At 34.0% G+C, this 17,451-nt stretch overlaps 1 protein-coding gene across 2 annotated transcripts in view; it reads left to right on the top strand.

The window, feature by feature from the left end:
* EXOC6B (exocyst complex component 6B) overlaps positions 1-17,451 on the top strand; it is a 730,495-nt gene that overhangs the window by 409,789 nt on the left and 303,255 nt on the right. For both annotated transcript variants that reach the window (XM_082642964.1, XM_082642965.1), the window contains exon 17: positions 3,757-3,891. In XM_082642964.1, the coding sequence (XP_082499090.1) occupies positions 3,757-3,891 (135 nt within the window). The remainder of the gene's footprint in view (positions 1-3,756; positions 3,892-17,451) is intronic.

Genomic DNA, 17,451 nt, shown 5'->3' with positions numbered 1-17,451 from the left:
CTGTCTTGATTACTGTAGCTTTGTAGTGTAGTCTGAACTCAGGGAGCCTGATTCCTCCAGCTCCGTTTTTCTTTCTCAAGATTGCTTTGGCTATTTGGGGTCTTTTTTGCTTCCATACAAATAGTGAAATTTTTTGTTCTAGTTCTGTGAAAAATGCCATTGGTAGTTTGATAGGGATTTGAATCTGTAGATTGCTTTGGGCAGTAGAGTCATTTTCACAATGTTCATTCTTCCAATCCAAGAACATGGCATATCTCTCCATCTGTTTGTATCATCTTTAATTTCTTTCATCAGTGTCTTATAGTTTTCTGCATGCAGGTCTTTTGTCTCCTTATGTAGGTTTATTCCTAGATATTTTATTCTTTTTGTTGCAGTGGTTAATGGCAGTGTTTCCTTAATTTCTCTTTCAGATTTTTCATCATTGGTGTATAGGAAAGCAAGAGGTTTCTGTCCATTAATTTTGTATCCTGCTACTCTACCAAATTCATTGATTAGCTCTAGTGGTCTTCTGGTTGCATCTTTAGGATTCTCTGTTTTTAGTACCATGTCATCTGCAAACAGTGACATTTTACTTCTTTTCTGAATTGGATTCCTTTTAGTTCTTTTTCTTCTCTGATTGCTGTGGCTAAAACTTCCAAAACTATGTTGAATAAGAGTGGTAACCTTGTCTTGTTCCTGTGCTTAGAGGAAATGCTTTCAGCTTTTCACCATTCAGAACGATGTTGGCTGTGGGTTTGTCATATATGGTCTTTATTATGTTGAGGTAGGTTCCCTCTATGCCACTCTCTAGAGAGGTTTTTATCATAAATGGGTGTTGAATTTTGTCAAAAGCTTTTTCTGCATCTATTGAGATGATCATATGGTTTTTCTCCTTGAATTTGTTAATATGTTTTATCACATTGATTAATTTGCATATATTGAAGAATCCTTGCATTCTTGGGATAAACCCCACTTGATCATGGTGTAGGATCCTTTTAATGTGTTGTTGGATTCTGTTTGCTAGTATGTTGTTGAGGATTTTTGCATGTATGTTCATCATTGATATTGGCCTGCAGTTTTCTTTTTTTGTGACATCTTTGTCTGGTTTTGGTATTAGGGTGATGGTGGCCTTGTAGAATGAGTTTTGGCGTGTTGCTCCCTCTGCTCTATTTTGGAAGAATTTGAGAAGGATAGGTGTTAGCTCTTCTCTAAATGTTTGGTAGAATTTGCCTGTGAAGCCATCTGGTCCTGGGCTTTTGTTTGTTGGAAGATTTTTCATCACAGTTTCAATTTCAGTGCTTATGATTGGTCTGTTTATATTTTCTATTTCTTCCTGGTTCAGTCTTGGAATGTTGTGCTTTTCTAAGAATTTGTCCATTTCTTCCAGATTGTGCATTTTCTTAGCTTATAGTTGCTTGCAGTAATCTCTCATGATCCTTTGTATTTCTGCAGTGTCAGTTGTTACTTCTCCTTTTTCATTTCTAATTCTGTTGATTTGAGTCTTCTCCCTTTTTTTCTTGATGAGGCTGGCTAATGGTTTATCAATTTTGTTTATCTTCTCAAAGAACCAGCTTTTAGTTTTATTGATCTTTGCTATTGTTTCCTTCATTTCTTTTTACTTTATTTCTGATCTGACCTTTATGATTTCTTGCCTTCTGCTAACTTTTGGGGGTTTTTTGTTCTTCTTTCTCTAATTGCTTTAGGTGTAAGGTTAGCTTGTTTATTTGTGATGTTTTTTGTTTTTTGTGGTAAGATTGTATTGCTATAAACTTCCCTCTTAGAACTGCTTTTGCTGCATCCCATAGGTTTTGGGTCATCATATTTTCATTGTCATTTGTTTCTAGGTATTTTTTTGATTTCCTCTTTTATTTCTTCAGTGATCTCTTAGTTATTAAAGAGTGTATTGTTTAGCCTCCATGTGTTTGTATTCTTTACAGATTTTTTTCTGTAATTGATATCCAGTCTCATAGTGCTGTGGTCGCAAAAGATACCTGATATGATTTCAATTTTCTTAAATTTACCAAGGCTTGATTTGTGACCCAAGATATGATCTATCCTGGAGAATGTTCCTTGAGCGCTTGAGAAAAAAGTCTCTTCTGTTGTTTTTGGATGGAATATCATATAAGTATCAATTAAGTCCAACTTGTTTAATGTTATTTAAAGCTTGTGTTTCCTTATTTATTTTCATTTTGGATGATCTGTCCATTGGTGACAGTGGGGTGTTAAAGCCCCCTGCTACTAATGTGTTACTGTTGATTCCCCCTTTTATGGCTATTAGCATTTGCCTTATGTATTGAGGTGCTCCTATGCTGGGTGCATTAATATTTACAATTGTTATATCTTCTTCTTGTATTGATACCTTGATCATTTTGTAGTGTCCTTCTTTGTCTCTTGTAATAGTCTTTATTTTAAAGTCTATTTTGTTTGATATGAAAATTGCTACTCCAGCTTTTTTTGATTTCCATTTGCATGGAATATCTTTTTCCATCCCTTCCCTTTCAGTCTGTATGTGTCCCTAGGTCTGAAGTGGGTCTCTTGTAGACAGTATATGTATAGGTTTTGTTTTTGTATCCATTCAGCCAGTCTACGTCTTTTGGATGCAGCATTTAATCCAGTTACATTTAAGGTAATTATCGATATGTGTGTTCCTATTACCATTTTCTTAGTTGTTTGGGGTTTGTTTTTGTAGGTCTTTTCCTTCTCTTTTGTATCCTTCCTAGAGAAGTTCCTTTAGCATTTGTTGTAAAGCTGGTTTGGTGGTGCTGAATTCTCTTAACTTTTGCTTGTATGTAAAGGGTTTAATTTCTCCATCGAATCTGAATGAGGTCCATAACTTGAAGCTTGTTGATTACTTGGATTTGAATCCCAGTTTTAATGTTACATGATCTAGAGTAAATCAGTTCCTATTTTCTTTTTTCTCTTATAGTAGAATGGAAGTAATAATTATGTCCACTTAACTTACTTCTTCAGGTTGCTGGGAGGATGATCTAAGAAAATGAATTGTGCAGTGCTTTACAGACTTTAATTCTATACAGACAGTAGTATTCTTCCTTATCCTCCTCTCAAAGTAATTTATAGATGAGTTTTTATCTTACCAGTACTGTCTTGTTTAAGGATCTACTCTGTAAGAAAAGGAAAATAGTATTAACTACAGAATATTTAATTTTCATAATAAGTCTGTGATTTAGAAATTATTATTAACATTTTATGGGTAAAGAAAGAGGCTTAGAGAAGTTAAGTAACTTTCTCAATATCAATAATTTTGTAAGTAGTTGCTCCCTGGTTTCTCTGACTTTAGTGCTCATGTTTTTTTCTTTCACAAACTAATGTAGTTTGTTAATATACTGCAACCTGTTCCAACATTCCTGTGTTCATCATGCCTAATGTTGAATCTTCTTGGCATTTCAGTCATTCTTGTTCTTTTAATTGGAGTTCATTTATTTTATGCATTTGGCAATTATTTATTGCCAGGTACTATGCTAAACGCTATCAGTTTTTGATCTTAATTTACTCTTTATTTTGAACCGAAGAAAACAAGTATAAAATAGTGACAATTGCTCCTATATTAGGGGGAAATATAAGATGCTTTGGGAAGTCAGGGAAGTCTTCACAGAGGAAGTGATACCTAAGCCTGTGCTCTAACATTAACTTTTTATAGAATACAGATGGCCTCTGCCATTATGCCTTTTGTTTTTCTTATACCATCAGATTCATATTGAGCCACTCATCATAGGGTGAATAGTCAAATTATTCTTACATGTTCTTGTTATTTTCTAGCTTGTGCAGATTATTATCAATACGACACACTTGGAGAAATCCTGTAAGTACTTGGAAGAATTCATCACCAATATCACTAATGTGCTTCCAGAGACCGTCCACACCACCAAGCTGTATGGCACCACGACTTTTAAGGTGAGAAAGCCCTACATTACTGTAGAAGTGCTTCTGGTGTGCTGGGGCATTCTACCTAACACGTCTTTGTTTCTCCCATAAGTCATACATGGTCTTCAGAATAAGTCCTTATGATTTCCTTAGGAAAACAAATACCAATGCTAATTTTGGGGTGTTTAAACTAAAAATGGTCTACAGCTGTGTCCACTAAATCTTCCTTATATTTCATTCATGAAAATGACTATTTCCTCAGTTCACCACCTGACAGTCAAGTATTTTTAAGTATGGTCTAGAAAACAGTGTTTGCAGCTGAAATCAACAGCAATTTAAAAATTTTAATTTAGCTATCCTTTCTTTTCTGTGTCCCGGGTCCAGTTTTTTTTTCTTTTAACTATACATTTTAGTGAGGAATTTCTGTCCCTTGCTATTGTAGTTAGCAATTTTATAATCATCTTACAAGGCCACAGGACTAGTTTTGATGCAGTGTTGGATTAAATGGAAAAAATGACACTCTTCAAGGGCAAAAGAAGACTTGATGGTAGATGAGTTTCTGGAGAGTAAAGAGCCTTAGGAAACTCATTTATATTGCCATGTGAGCTTTAAATAAATATTAAGCAGAAAGAGTAACAGGGCAATATCTTAAACTGAAATGGGAGATTCTGACATAATGGCCAACATGTATGCTTTGGGAGTTTGTTATTGTTTGATTATTTTAGTTCTGAAACAAATCTATGTCACCATTTTGAAATCTAGAATGTGTTAATTAGATATGAAGCGATAGAGTTGAAATCATGATTTATGTTTATGGTACCTCCTTTTTTCGATCATTTTGTTCTCTTTCCCTATTTATTGGTACCTTCCCTTGAGAATGGATTTAAGAGAAGAAATCCAATTTGATTCATATTGTTTATTATATTTTAAGACATATAAAAATTGTTGGTGGGCTTCCCTGGTGGCGCAGTGGTTGAGGGTCCGCCTGCCGATGCAGGGGATGCAGGTTCATGCCTCGGTCTGGGAGGATCCCACATGCCGTGGAGCGGCTGGGCCCGTGAGCCATGGCTGCTGGGACTGCGCGTCCGGAGCCTGTGCTCCGCAACGGGGGGGCCACAGTGGTGAGAGGTCCGCGTACCACAAAAAAAAAAAAGAAAAAAAAATTGTTGGTATGATCTGCTCTTTTTTCTGTTCCAAGAAAAATATATGAAAGATCCTGGCCAAAGCAATCTTGAGAGAGAAGAACAAAGCTAGAAGCATCACACTTCCTGATTTCAAATTATATTATAAAGCTATAGTAATCAAAGCGGTATGGTATTGGCATACATACAGATACACAGATCAGTGGAACAGACTGGAGAACCCAGTAATATATCTATGCATATATTGTCAATTAATTTATGACAAAGGGGCCAAGAATATACAATGAGGACAGGATAGTCTTTTCAGTAAAAGCAAGTCAAAACCACAGTGAGATAATACCTGAGATAAACACATGTTAGAATGGCTATCATCAAAAATACAAGAGATAACATATACTGGCAAGGATGTGGAGAGAAGGGAACCTTGTACACTGTTGGTGGGAATGTAAGCTGGTACAGCCACTATGGAAAACAGTATGGAGCTTCTTCAAGAAATTAAAAATAGAACTACTGTGTGATCTGGCATTTCTGCTTCTGAGTGTGTATTAAAAAGAATCGAAATCATTATCTTGAAGAGTTATGTATACTTCCATGTTCACTGCAGAATTAATCATAATAGCCAAGATATGGAAACAACCTAAGTATTCATCAACAGATAAATGGATAAAGAAAATGTTATATACATATTCTCCATATATGTATCCATATATATGTGTGTATGTGTGTATATAGATGTATATATGAATATTATTCAGTCATGTAAAATGAAGAAATCCTGCCACTTGAATCTTAAAAAAATTCAAACTCATAGAAACAGAGAGTAGAAAAGTGGTTGCCAGGTACTGGGAGAGTGGGTTTGGCAATAGAGAAAAGTTGGTAAAAGGGGTACAGACTTTCAGCTATAAGAGGAATAAGGTCTGAGGATCTAATGTAAAACATGGTTTCTATAGGTGATAATACTGTATTGTATAATATTTGCTAAGAGGATAGAACTTAAATGTTCTTACTAAAAAAAAAAGATAAATATGTGAGGTGATGAATGTGTTAAATAACTAGATGATAGAAAAGAAATCCTTTCACAATATATTTGTATATCAAATCACCACAATATGTATTTTAAATGTCTTATAATTTTGTTTTCAATTGTACCTCAGTGAAGCTGAAAAAACGGAAAAAGTGAGATGTGTAACAACAAGGTATTCTTTATCTATGTTTATGATTAGGTTAGCTGCTAGATGAGTTACACATTCATGATGTGACCATGGGTTGTTTCAAATTCCCTATAAAATTACTTACAACAGAATTAATTATGCATGATATTATGTTGGTACCTTTACTTGTAAACTTTTCAATGATGTCTCCTTGTAGTAATACTGACAATTTTAGTGAGGGAAAGGCTTATTTCATAAAGAGACCCCAACTATTAGTATGAAAATATGACAAGAGCTTTAAGAATTTCAGGATGACCTTCCTTAGATAGTTTAAAGGAATTATAAGTACTCTTAATATTAGCATTATTATGGGGCCTGGGTAATAATTTTATCAAAAATATTTCTACATGTGGAAGCCAAAATTTCTCTAGGAAAGAAAATGAGGGAGATGCTTATAGTTAAGTATTCAATAGAAAATAGGAGTTAGAGAGTTAGAATGTGATGTTTATTTATACTTGTTTATCCTATGGGGAATATGTAATATGTACTGCTATTCTTCCCCTAATCCATCTCAATTTTCTTATTTCAAGGGCTTTTCAAATTATGGTCAGAAATCCTCCCAAAGGGTGGCTTGTGTATTTTGTTGTTCCAGCATTAAAATTGCTGAGGGAAAATTAAAGGCAGACAGGAAGCCATAGAGGTTGAGCAGCCAGTTAAATACTTAGTAAAGGAGAAGTTCTGGAGACCACTAAAGGTCATGTTGACAGGGCTTATTGGAAACACTGATTGCTTAAAACACATTGAAAGTTTATTTTTACCAGGACTGTTTCAGACCAGCTAACCCAGAACTCAGTATAAACATGGCAATTATAACAGCTACATATTGTGTATTTTCCTAAGCTACTGTTTCCAGAAAACTTTCACTTACAGATGGAAACCTTAATGCTGAAAAAGGGGCAAAAACAATCAGAAGGTCTTCAAGGTATTTTCTTGCAGAGTTCCTTTTTGTTTCTACCATATATGACCTAATCAAGCTGGTATCCTTAACTTTCCTTGTTTATAAGAATTCCCTCACTTACAAAAGAGAATGAAGGTATCTATTAATTTACCCCATCACAAATATTGCTCGGGTACCTACTATAAAATATGGAAGAGAAAATACTTAGTCCTTGGATTTAGAGTTTATAATCTACGGGGAAGACAAACACTGTAAGTTCTATAAAGAACTGTGCAAAAAATAATATAATAAATACATTAAATCTCTCACTGATTCTCCAGGTTTTTATAAAGCATCTGCTACATACCAGGCAATAAACCAGTCTCCTGACTTTACACAGCATATATTCTAGTGAGGGTGATAGATGATACACAAACAAAAAATTTAATATAATGTCAGATAGTGGTAAGAGCTAGGAAGAAAAATAAATGACCTGAATGAAATAAGAAATTGAATCACTTGGATTTCTGATAGATAAGCAGTCCAGTCAGCGGTAACAATATGGTAGAAGGTATTGGTGTATTCAAGGTGATAGTATGCAAGGGGGTCAGTCTGGCCATGATGTATTTATCATTGGTAAGGGTGGTAAGAGACAAGATCATCAGGAGTCATATGATTTCTGGATTTGTCGGCACCAGTAAATACTTTATATTTTATTTTGAAATGAAATATGAGGTCATTAGAAGATTGGAAATGGTGGTGATAACCTGATTTATGATGGGTAACCCTAGTTGCTATGTGGAAAATATACTATAAGTCAGTAAGAGAGGAAGAAGAGAATCCAATTTGAAGGTCATTGCAGTAGTCTAGGTAAGAGATAATGGTCACTTGGACTACAGTGGTAGGGTTGGAAGTGGTAAGAAATATTTCTGAACATAGAGATGGCAAGTTTTATTGCTAGATTAAGTATGAGATTATAAGAGAAAGAATGGAGTCAAGGATAATTCCAAGATACTTAAACTAAGCAAACTGGATTAACTAAGATGGGGAACAGCGAGAAAATAACAGTTTTGGGGAGTGGCAGTAGAATCAAGATTTCCATTTTTCACATATTAAGCTTGAGGTATTTATTAGTCATTTATCATAGAGATTAAATTGACAGGATAAAGTCATAGCTGGACATAAAAATTTAGAATTTATAAGTGTAAAGATGGTATTTTATGCCATGGAGCTGGCTTTCCTCTGGGAATTTAATATAGATAGAGAAAAGGTGTGAGGATTGAGCTCCAAGGGAAATCAACATTGACAGGTCTAGAAGAAGAGGTGAGTGGTACTTATCTCAGCTGTGAGACCTTCAGGGAAGACTTACCAGAAAAGGCCCAGTAGGAAGTGTCCAGCAGGAGTATCTTGGGACCAGCAGGAGGTGTCCAGGTGGAGAAAGGATCAGGAAGGAGTAAGGGACATTTTTAGGTGAGGCAACTTCATGTAAAAAGATGAAATAATGAAATAAAATCATACTTCTTTGGTGTAGAATAAGGGTAGCAATGACATAGAGAAGTAGGTAAATATCAATTGTGAAGCACTTTGTTTTATAATGATAGATAATTTGGACTTTATTCTACTAAAGTCTTTGAGAGACTTCAAGCAAGGGTGTGTTGCAATTTTAAAAATAATCATTTACTTTGCCTAACTAGAAGGAAGGAAGGAAGGAATGAAAAAAGGATGGAATGCAGGAAAAGAAGGATAAAAGAAAAAAGAAAGGAAGGAATAAATAAATCACAATTACTTGAAATTCATAATCAGAGGAAATGAAATACTCAGAATAGTTTGTATAACTCTGTGCTAATAAATTTGATGATCTATAGGAAAATATGTGATTAAAAAAGTGATTCAGGAAGATAAAGAGGACTTCCCTGGTGGCGCAGTGGATAAAACTCGGCACTCCCAATGCAGGGGGCCCGGGTTCAATCCTTGGTCAGGGAACTAGATCCCAGGTGCATGCCACAACTAAGGAGCCTGTGTGCTGGAGCTAAGGAGCCAGTGAGCCACAACTAAGTAGCCCACATGCTGCAAATAAGACCCATTGCAACCAACTAAATAAATAAATATTAAAAAAAGAAAAGAAGATAAAGAAAATTGACATAACTATAAAAAAATGAAAAAGTTATTAAAGACTTCTTAAAACTGGGGAAGATTCACATGATTTTACCAGTGAATTCATTCAGGCTTTCATGAAACAGATAATTTCTGTATAATTTAAACTACTCCATACCATAGAGAAAAATGGAAAATATCTCAGTTAATTTTTGTGAAGTCAACACAACAATGATTCAAAAACTAAAAAAAAAAAAAAAAAAAAAAAAGTTCTGAAGACCCTAGGGGCTGGAAGGAATAAAGACTCAGACGTAGAGAATGGACTTGAGGACATGGGGAGGGAAAAGGGTAAGCTGGGATGAAGTGAGAGAGTGGCACGGACATATGTACACTACCAAACGTAAGGTAGATAGCTAGCGGGAAGCAGCCCCATAGCACAGGGAGATCAGCTCAGAGCTTTGTGTCCACCTGGAGGGGTGGTATAGGGAGGGTGGGAGGGAGATGCAAGAGGGAGGAGATATGGGGATATATGTATATGTACAGCTGATTCACTTTGTTGTAAAGCAGAATCTAACACACCATTGTAAAGCAATTATACTCCAATAAAGAGGTTTAAAAAAAAGATAATAGCAATTGATAAAATAAATATTAGAGCAACAGAAAAAGAGATTTGGTCATAAAATGAGGTTAGCTAATATTTAATAAGCTCATGGTTCCCTCAGGTGTGCCAGACTCTTTATGAAAGTTACTAGATTTAATAAAGGTGTTAAAACTATGGAAAAAATATAGTAGCTGAAATTAAGTTTAAAAAGAAAACTAGAGAAACCATAAAATCCCTGAACAATTAAAGACAAATGTTGATGTAAAAATCATAAATAATAAAATATCAAACAAAATCCAGAAGTGCATAGAAAGCAGGAATAAAGTAATGTTAAGAATGCAAGGATGATTAGTATTAGAAAGTTGTTTAAAATTATTCACTACTGTAATAGATCAGGTGAGAAAAAATGTATGAGTATTTGAAAAGATACTAAAAAGGTATTTTATGTAAGGCTACATCTCTTCCTGATAAAATCTCTGAGTAAACCCCTCTATCAGTAATTGACAGATCAAGGAGGTAGAAAATTAGTAAGGATATTGTTGAACTGAATGGTGCTATCAACCAGCTAGATCAAATGGATATTTATAGAATACTTCATCTAACAACAGCGTAATACATATTCTTCTCAAGCTCATAGAACATTCACCAAGACAGACCATGTTTTGGGTATTAAAGCACATCTTAAAAAATTTTAAAGAATAAAAATCATATAAAGCTCACTCTCAGACCAAATGGAATTAAACCCTGGAAATAAATAACAGAAAGATAGCTGGAAAATCCCCAAATATTTGGAGATTAACCAGCACACTTTAGAAAAACACTTGGGTCAAAGAAAAAGTTTCAAGAGAAATTAAACAGTACTAAATTAAAATAAAGTATAACTTACTAAAATTTGTGGCATCAGTGAAAGCACTGCTTATAGGGAAATTTATAGCATTAATTGCATAAATTCCAAAAGAAGAAATTTCACAATCAGTAATCTAAGCTTCTACCTTAGGAAACTAAGGAAAGAAGAGCAAATTAAATCCAAAATAATCAAAAGAAAAGAAAAATTAGAGCAGAAATAATTGAAAACAGAAAAGCAAAGGAGAAAACCAATGAAACCAAACATGGGTTTTTAGAAAGATCAATAAAATTGATAAACTTTGAGTTAGGCTGACCAATAATAAAAGAGAGAAGACACAAATTACTAATATCATAAATGAAAAAGGGGCCATCACTACTGATTCCATGGACATTAAAAGATTAATAAGGGCATATTATGAACAACTCTATATCCACAAATTAACCTACATAATTGAACCAATTTTTTCAAAGACACAATTTACCAAAACTCACACAAGGAGTAATAATCTAAATAGCCTTATATCTGTTGAAGAAATTGAATCAATAATTAATGGCTTTCGAAAATAGAAAACACCAGGCCCAGTTGAAAGAAGTTGAACAAGACACAAGTAAATGGAAAGGTATTCAATGTTCATTAATTGGAAGAATTAATATTGTTAAAATGTCCAAGCTACCCAAAGTGAACTACAGATTCAATGCAATCCCTATCAAAATGGTACTTTTTTTTACAGAAATTGAAAAAAAATATTAAAATTTGTATGGAACCACAAAAGACTGAAAATCCAAAGCAATCTTGAGAAAGAACAAAGCTGGAAACAACACACTTCCTGATTTCAAATTATATTATAAAGCTATCATAATGAAAACAGTATGGTATTGGCCTACAAACAGACACATAGATAAATGGAACAGATTGGAGATCCCAGAAATAAGTCTGTACATATATGGTTGATTAATTTATGACAAAGGGGCCAAGAATATACAATGAGGAAAGGATAGTTTCTTAAATAAGTGGTTTTGGTGAAACTGGACAGCCACATGCAAAAGAATAAAACTGGATCTCTGTCTTATACCATAGGCACAAATCAACTCAAAATGGATTAGACACTTGAATGTAAGACTGAATCCATAACACTCCTAGAAGAAAACATAGGGGGTAACTTCTTTGACATTGGTCTTGGAGGTGATTTTTTGGAGTTGACACCAAAAGCAAAGGCAATAAAATCAAGAATAAACAAGTGGGACTTCATCAAACTAAAAACTTTCTGTACAGCAAAGAAATCATCAACAGAATGAAAAATCAACCAATGGAATGGGAGAAAATATTTGCAAATCATGTATCTGGTAAGAGGTTAATATCCCAAAAATACAAAGAACTCATACAACTCAATAGCAAAAAAACAATCTGATTAAAAAATAGGCAGAGGAACTGAATAGACATTTTTCCAAAGAACACATACAAATGAGCAACATGTAAATGAAAAGATATTCAACATCACAAATCTTGAAGGAAATGCAAATCAAAACTACAGTGAGATATTACCTTACACATTAGAGTGGTATCATCAAAAAGATAAGAGATAGGGTATATATCCAGAGAAAATTCTAATTTGAAAATATACATGCACCCCAGTGTTCATAGTGCACTATTTACAATAGCCAAGACATGGAAGCAACCTAAATGTCCATCAACAGATCAGTGGTTAAAGAAGACGTGGTATATATATACAATGGAATACTACTCAGCCATAAAAAAGAACGAAATAATGCCATTTGCAGCAACACGGATGGATCTAGAGATTATCATACTAGTAAATAAAGTAAACCAGACAGAGAAAGGCAAATGCCATATATCACTTATATGTGGAATCCAAAATATGATACAAATGAACTTATTTACAAAACAGAAGTAGACCCACAGACATAGGAAACAAACTTATGGTTACCAAGGGGGAAAGGGGATGGGGGAAGGATAAATTAGGAGTTTGGGATTAGCATATACAAACTACTATATATAAAATAGATAAATAAAGAAGTCCTACTGTATAGCATAGGGAACTATATTCAATATCTTGTAATAAACCATAATGGAAAAGAATATACATATATGTGTGTGTGTGTGTGTGTGTGTAGTGTGTGTGTATATATATATATATATATATATATATATATGTATAGCTGTACTTTGCTGTACACCAGAAACTAACTTAACATTGTAAATCGACTATACTTCTATTAAAGAAAACAGACACAAGAGATAACAAATGCTGGTAAGGATGTGGAGAAAAGGGAACCCTTGTGTACTGTTGGTGGGAATGTAAGCTGGTACAGCCACTATGGAAACAGTATGGAGGTTCCTGAAGAAATTAAAAATAGAACTACCATGTGATCCAGCAATTCTACTTCTGGGTGTATATTCAAAGGAATCAATATCTTGAAGACTTATGTATATTTCCACATTCATTACAGCATTAATCAAAATAGTCAAGATATGGAAACAACCTAAGTGTCTCTTAATGGATGAATAGCTAAATTATGCGCACACACACACACACCATACACACAGTGGAATATTATTCAGCCATTAAAAAAGAAGAAAATCCTGATCGGTTGCAAAAACATGGATGAACCTAGAAGGCATTATGCAAAATGAAATAAACCAGATAGACAAATACTTCATGGTATCATTTATATGTGGAATCTAACAAAAAAAGTTGAACTCATAGAAACAGAGAGTAGAAACATTATTGCCAGGGCTGAGGGGTGAAGAAATAGAGGTTGATAAAAGGGTACAAGCTTTCAATTGTAAGATGAATAGTCTGAGCATCTAGTATATAACAATGTGCCTATAGTTGATTACACTATTGTATAAATGATAATTGCTAAGAGAGTAGAACTTCAGTGTTCCCACCAAAACAAACAAACAAAAAAGTAAATATGTGAGGTGATAGCTGTGTTAATTAACTTGATGTGGGGAATCCTTTTGCAGTGTATACCTATATTTAGTAATTATGTTTTTCATTTTAAATATCTTACAACTTGGCAGTTATACGCTAATTAAGCTGAAAGAAATTCTACCTAATATTTAAGGATGAAATTTCACCACTTCTCTATAATATTTTCCAGGAAATAGAAGCAGAGAGAATACTACGTAACTCACTCTATGAGGCTAGCATTACCATAATACCAACCAGACATTGCAGGAAAGGAAAACTACAGACTCATATTTCTCATGAACTTAGATGCAGAATCCTCAACAAAATATTATGAAATTGAATCCAACAATGTATCAGAATTTTACACTGCCACCAAGTGGGTCTGCAAGGCTTATTCAACATCAAAAATCACGTATTGTAATTCATCACATTAATGGGCTAAAGAAGAACAATTATAAAATCATATTAATAGATATAGAAAATGCATTTGACAAAATCCAACACCTATTCATGATAAAAACCTCTCAGCTAACTATAATAGAAGGGGAACGTCCTCAACTTGGTAAAGAACATCTACAAAAGTCCTACAAATAACATCATACCTGATAGTGAGAAACTAGAAACTTTCCTGCTAAAATCATGAAAAAGTCCAGAATGTCCTTTTATACCACTCTTATTCAACATTCAGTAAGCCATGAAATAAAAGACTTACAGACTGGGAAGACAGAAATAAAACTGACTTAGTTTACAGACGACATGATTGTCTAAGTAGAAAATATGAAAGAATTAACAATAACAAAAAGACTGCTGGAAGTAATAAATGAATGTAGCAAGGTTCAGCATATAAAATTGACATACAAAAGTTATTTGCTTAATCATTATACCAGTAACAAATAACTGGAATTTGTAATTAATAACATAATGCTATTTACATTAACATTGAAAAAAGAAATAGGTATAAATCTAACAAGATAAACAAGATCTATGTGAGAAAACCTGTAAAACTCTGATAAAAAGTAATCAAAGAAGTAAGATCTACATAAGTGGAGATATGTTCCATATTCATGGATAAGAAGATTCAATATTTTATCAAGATACCAGTTCTTTTCAACTTAATCTAAAGATTCAGTCCCAGTCCAACTTCCGGCAACTCATTTTGTGGATATTGACATATTGTTTCCAACGTTTATATGGAGAGGCAAAACACCCAGAATAGTCAACACAATATTGACGGAGAACAATGTTGGAGAACTGACACTACCTGACTTCAAGACTTACTAGAAAGCTACAGTAATCAAGACAGTGTGGTATTGGCAAAAAAAAAAAAAAAAAAAAAGATAATTAGGTCAAGGGAACAACATAGGAGCCCAGAAATAGACTCTCGCAAATATAGTCAACTGATTGTTAACATGCAGTAAACTCAGTTTAATGGAGAAATGAAAGTGTTTTCAATAAATGTTGAAACAACTCGACATCCACCTGCAAAAAAGAAAAAAAAAAAGAACCTAGACACAGATGTTACACTTTAAAATTGAGTTAAAAATTTGAGTTTGAGTTAAACTCAAAAAAATTTGAGTTGAGTTAAAAATTAACTCAAAAGGGATCAAAGACTTACATGTGAAACACAGCACTATAAAACTCTTAGAAGATAACATAAGGGAAAATGTTGGTAACCTTGGGTTTGGCTATGACTTAAGGTACAGCAACCAGAACACGATCCATCAAAGAAAATACTGATAAGATGGACTTCATTAAAATGAAAAACTTCTGCTGTAGAAAAGACACTGTTAAAAGAATGAAAAGAAGGAGAAAAGTGTTTGTAAAATGCATATCTAATAAAGGACTTATATCCAAAATATACAAAGAATGGGTAAAAGTCAACAATAAGAAAATTAAAAAGTGGGTTTAATGTGGGTTCACTTTAAAAATGGGCAAAAGATCCGAATACCACACCAAAGGATGGAGAGGGAGTTATAAGTTAAAACAACAGTGAGATACCATTGTACAATTCTTAAAAAGGCTAAAACTGAAAACACTGACAACAAATGCTGGAGCAATAGCAGCTCTCATTCATTGCTGGTGCTAATACAAAATGGTAATGTTATTTTGGAAGACAATTTGTCAGTTTCTTACAAGGCTAAACAGAAATAGTCTTCCCATGCAATTCACCAGTCATGCTTCTTGGTAACTATCCAAGTGAACTGAAATGTTAAGCTACACAAAAACTTACACATAAATCATTACAGCAGCATTTTTCAAAATTGACTACACTCAGAAGCTATGAAGATGTCCTTCAATAGGTAAATGGATAAACAAACTATGATACATCCTGACAATGGAATATTATTCAGTGATGAAAATGAATGAACTATCAAGCCATAGAAAGACATGGAGGAAAATTAACTGCACATTGCTAAGTAAAATAAGCCAATCAGCTACATACATGCTTCCCAGTATAAGACATTGTAGAAAGGCAAAGTTCTGGAGAAAGTAAAAAGATGGTTTGTTTCCAGGATTTGGGGGATGAGCAAGGGAGGGATGGATAGAGTGGATTTTTATGGCAAAAAAACTATTCTGTACTATTCTGTAATAGTGAATACATGACATTATCCATTTGTAAGTACCCATGGAACTGTACAACACAAATAGTAAACCCTGATGCAAACTGTGAACTTTAGTTAATAATAAAATATCAATATCGGTTCATCTATTGTAACAAATGTTCCACACTAATGCAAGGTTTTTTAAATAGGGGAAACAGTGGGAGGGGGATGGCGGGCAGTATCTGCAAATGCTCTGTACTTTCTGCTCAATTTTTCTTTAATCCCAGATTTCTAGAAAATAATGTTTATTAATTAAAAGAAAACAGTAAAATGGGAATTCAAGGACTATTAAATTATCATACAAGTAAGTATGTAAGCAGAGAAATGCTCTTAGAAGTGTGTTCATATAAGTAAACATAGTCAATGCCTATATTATAGTATGTGAATACCAGTAAAATTATGCAGCCATTAAAAAGGTGAAGATGGAGAGGAGGGTATGAGTTTGAGTAAAATTTTGGGGTTAGAATTTGTAGGACACCGTGACTGTGAAGGAATGAATGGAATCTAATATGTTGCTTAAATCTCTGCCTTGGCCTGAAATGAACAGGTGAAGAGTGGGAATTATGATTATTCTTGTCCTGGACTTAACAGTATTCAAAGTTTCTGTGAGCCATAATGCAGGAAACAATCAGAAATATGGGTCTTTAAGAAGAAAGGGTTTGGACAGATATAGTGGAAGCCATAGGTGATGAAATCATCCAGCGAGAGTGAGAGGATTAGAGGCCAGAAAAGTAAAAGTAAAACTATGTCCTGAAAGCCAACAGAGAACAGGGTAAGATGAGACTGAAAAATGGATATTGGATATAGTAGCCTGGCGGTCATGGATTACCCTGGACCAATCCATGTTGATGGATTGTTAGATTGCAGCGTAGACTGTTTTGTCCTAAAAATGTTTTTCGTGAAGCTTTAGTCCCATAACACTTCTTAGAGCCTTTTATATGCCAGTGTAAATCAAGACTCTTTTAAACTGGGTTTCTCAGACTTAATTCATCTAGGAACTTTTTTGCTGTCATTTAAGCATTCTTCAGGACTATTGTTAATTAGAGCATATTTTAGGAAATGTGTGCCAATCTTTGAAGAAACTTGATTATAAAGAATCTAGAAAGGTAGGATAGTAACTAGTGGGAACATACAGCATTAAATTAGAAACTTCAGGATACTGAAAATAAGCAAAGTGAAGAGACTAGCAACTATAAGAGAGGTTGATATTGCAGGAAGGGAGGTTCTTGGAATCCCAGAAGAGAAGAAAGAGAATAGGATCCTGAGAATGAGTGTAGTTT

The sequence above is a fragment of the Mesoplodon mirus genome, assembly GCF_964341445.2.
Source record: "Mesoplodon mirus genome assembly, chromosome: 14".
NCBI classification, from domain to species: Eukaryota; Metazoa; Chordata; class Mammalia; order Artiodactyla; family Ziphiidae; genus Mesoplodon; species Mesoplodon mirus.
Note: the sequence above shows the minus strand (reverse complement) of the source record. Positions and strands in the feature narration are given on the sequence as shown.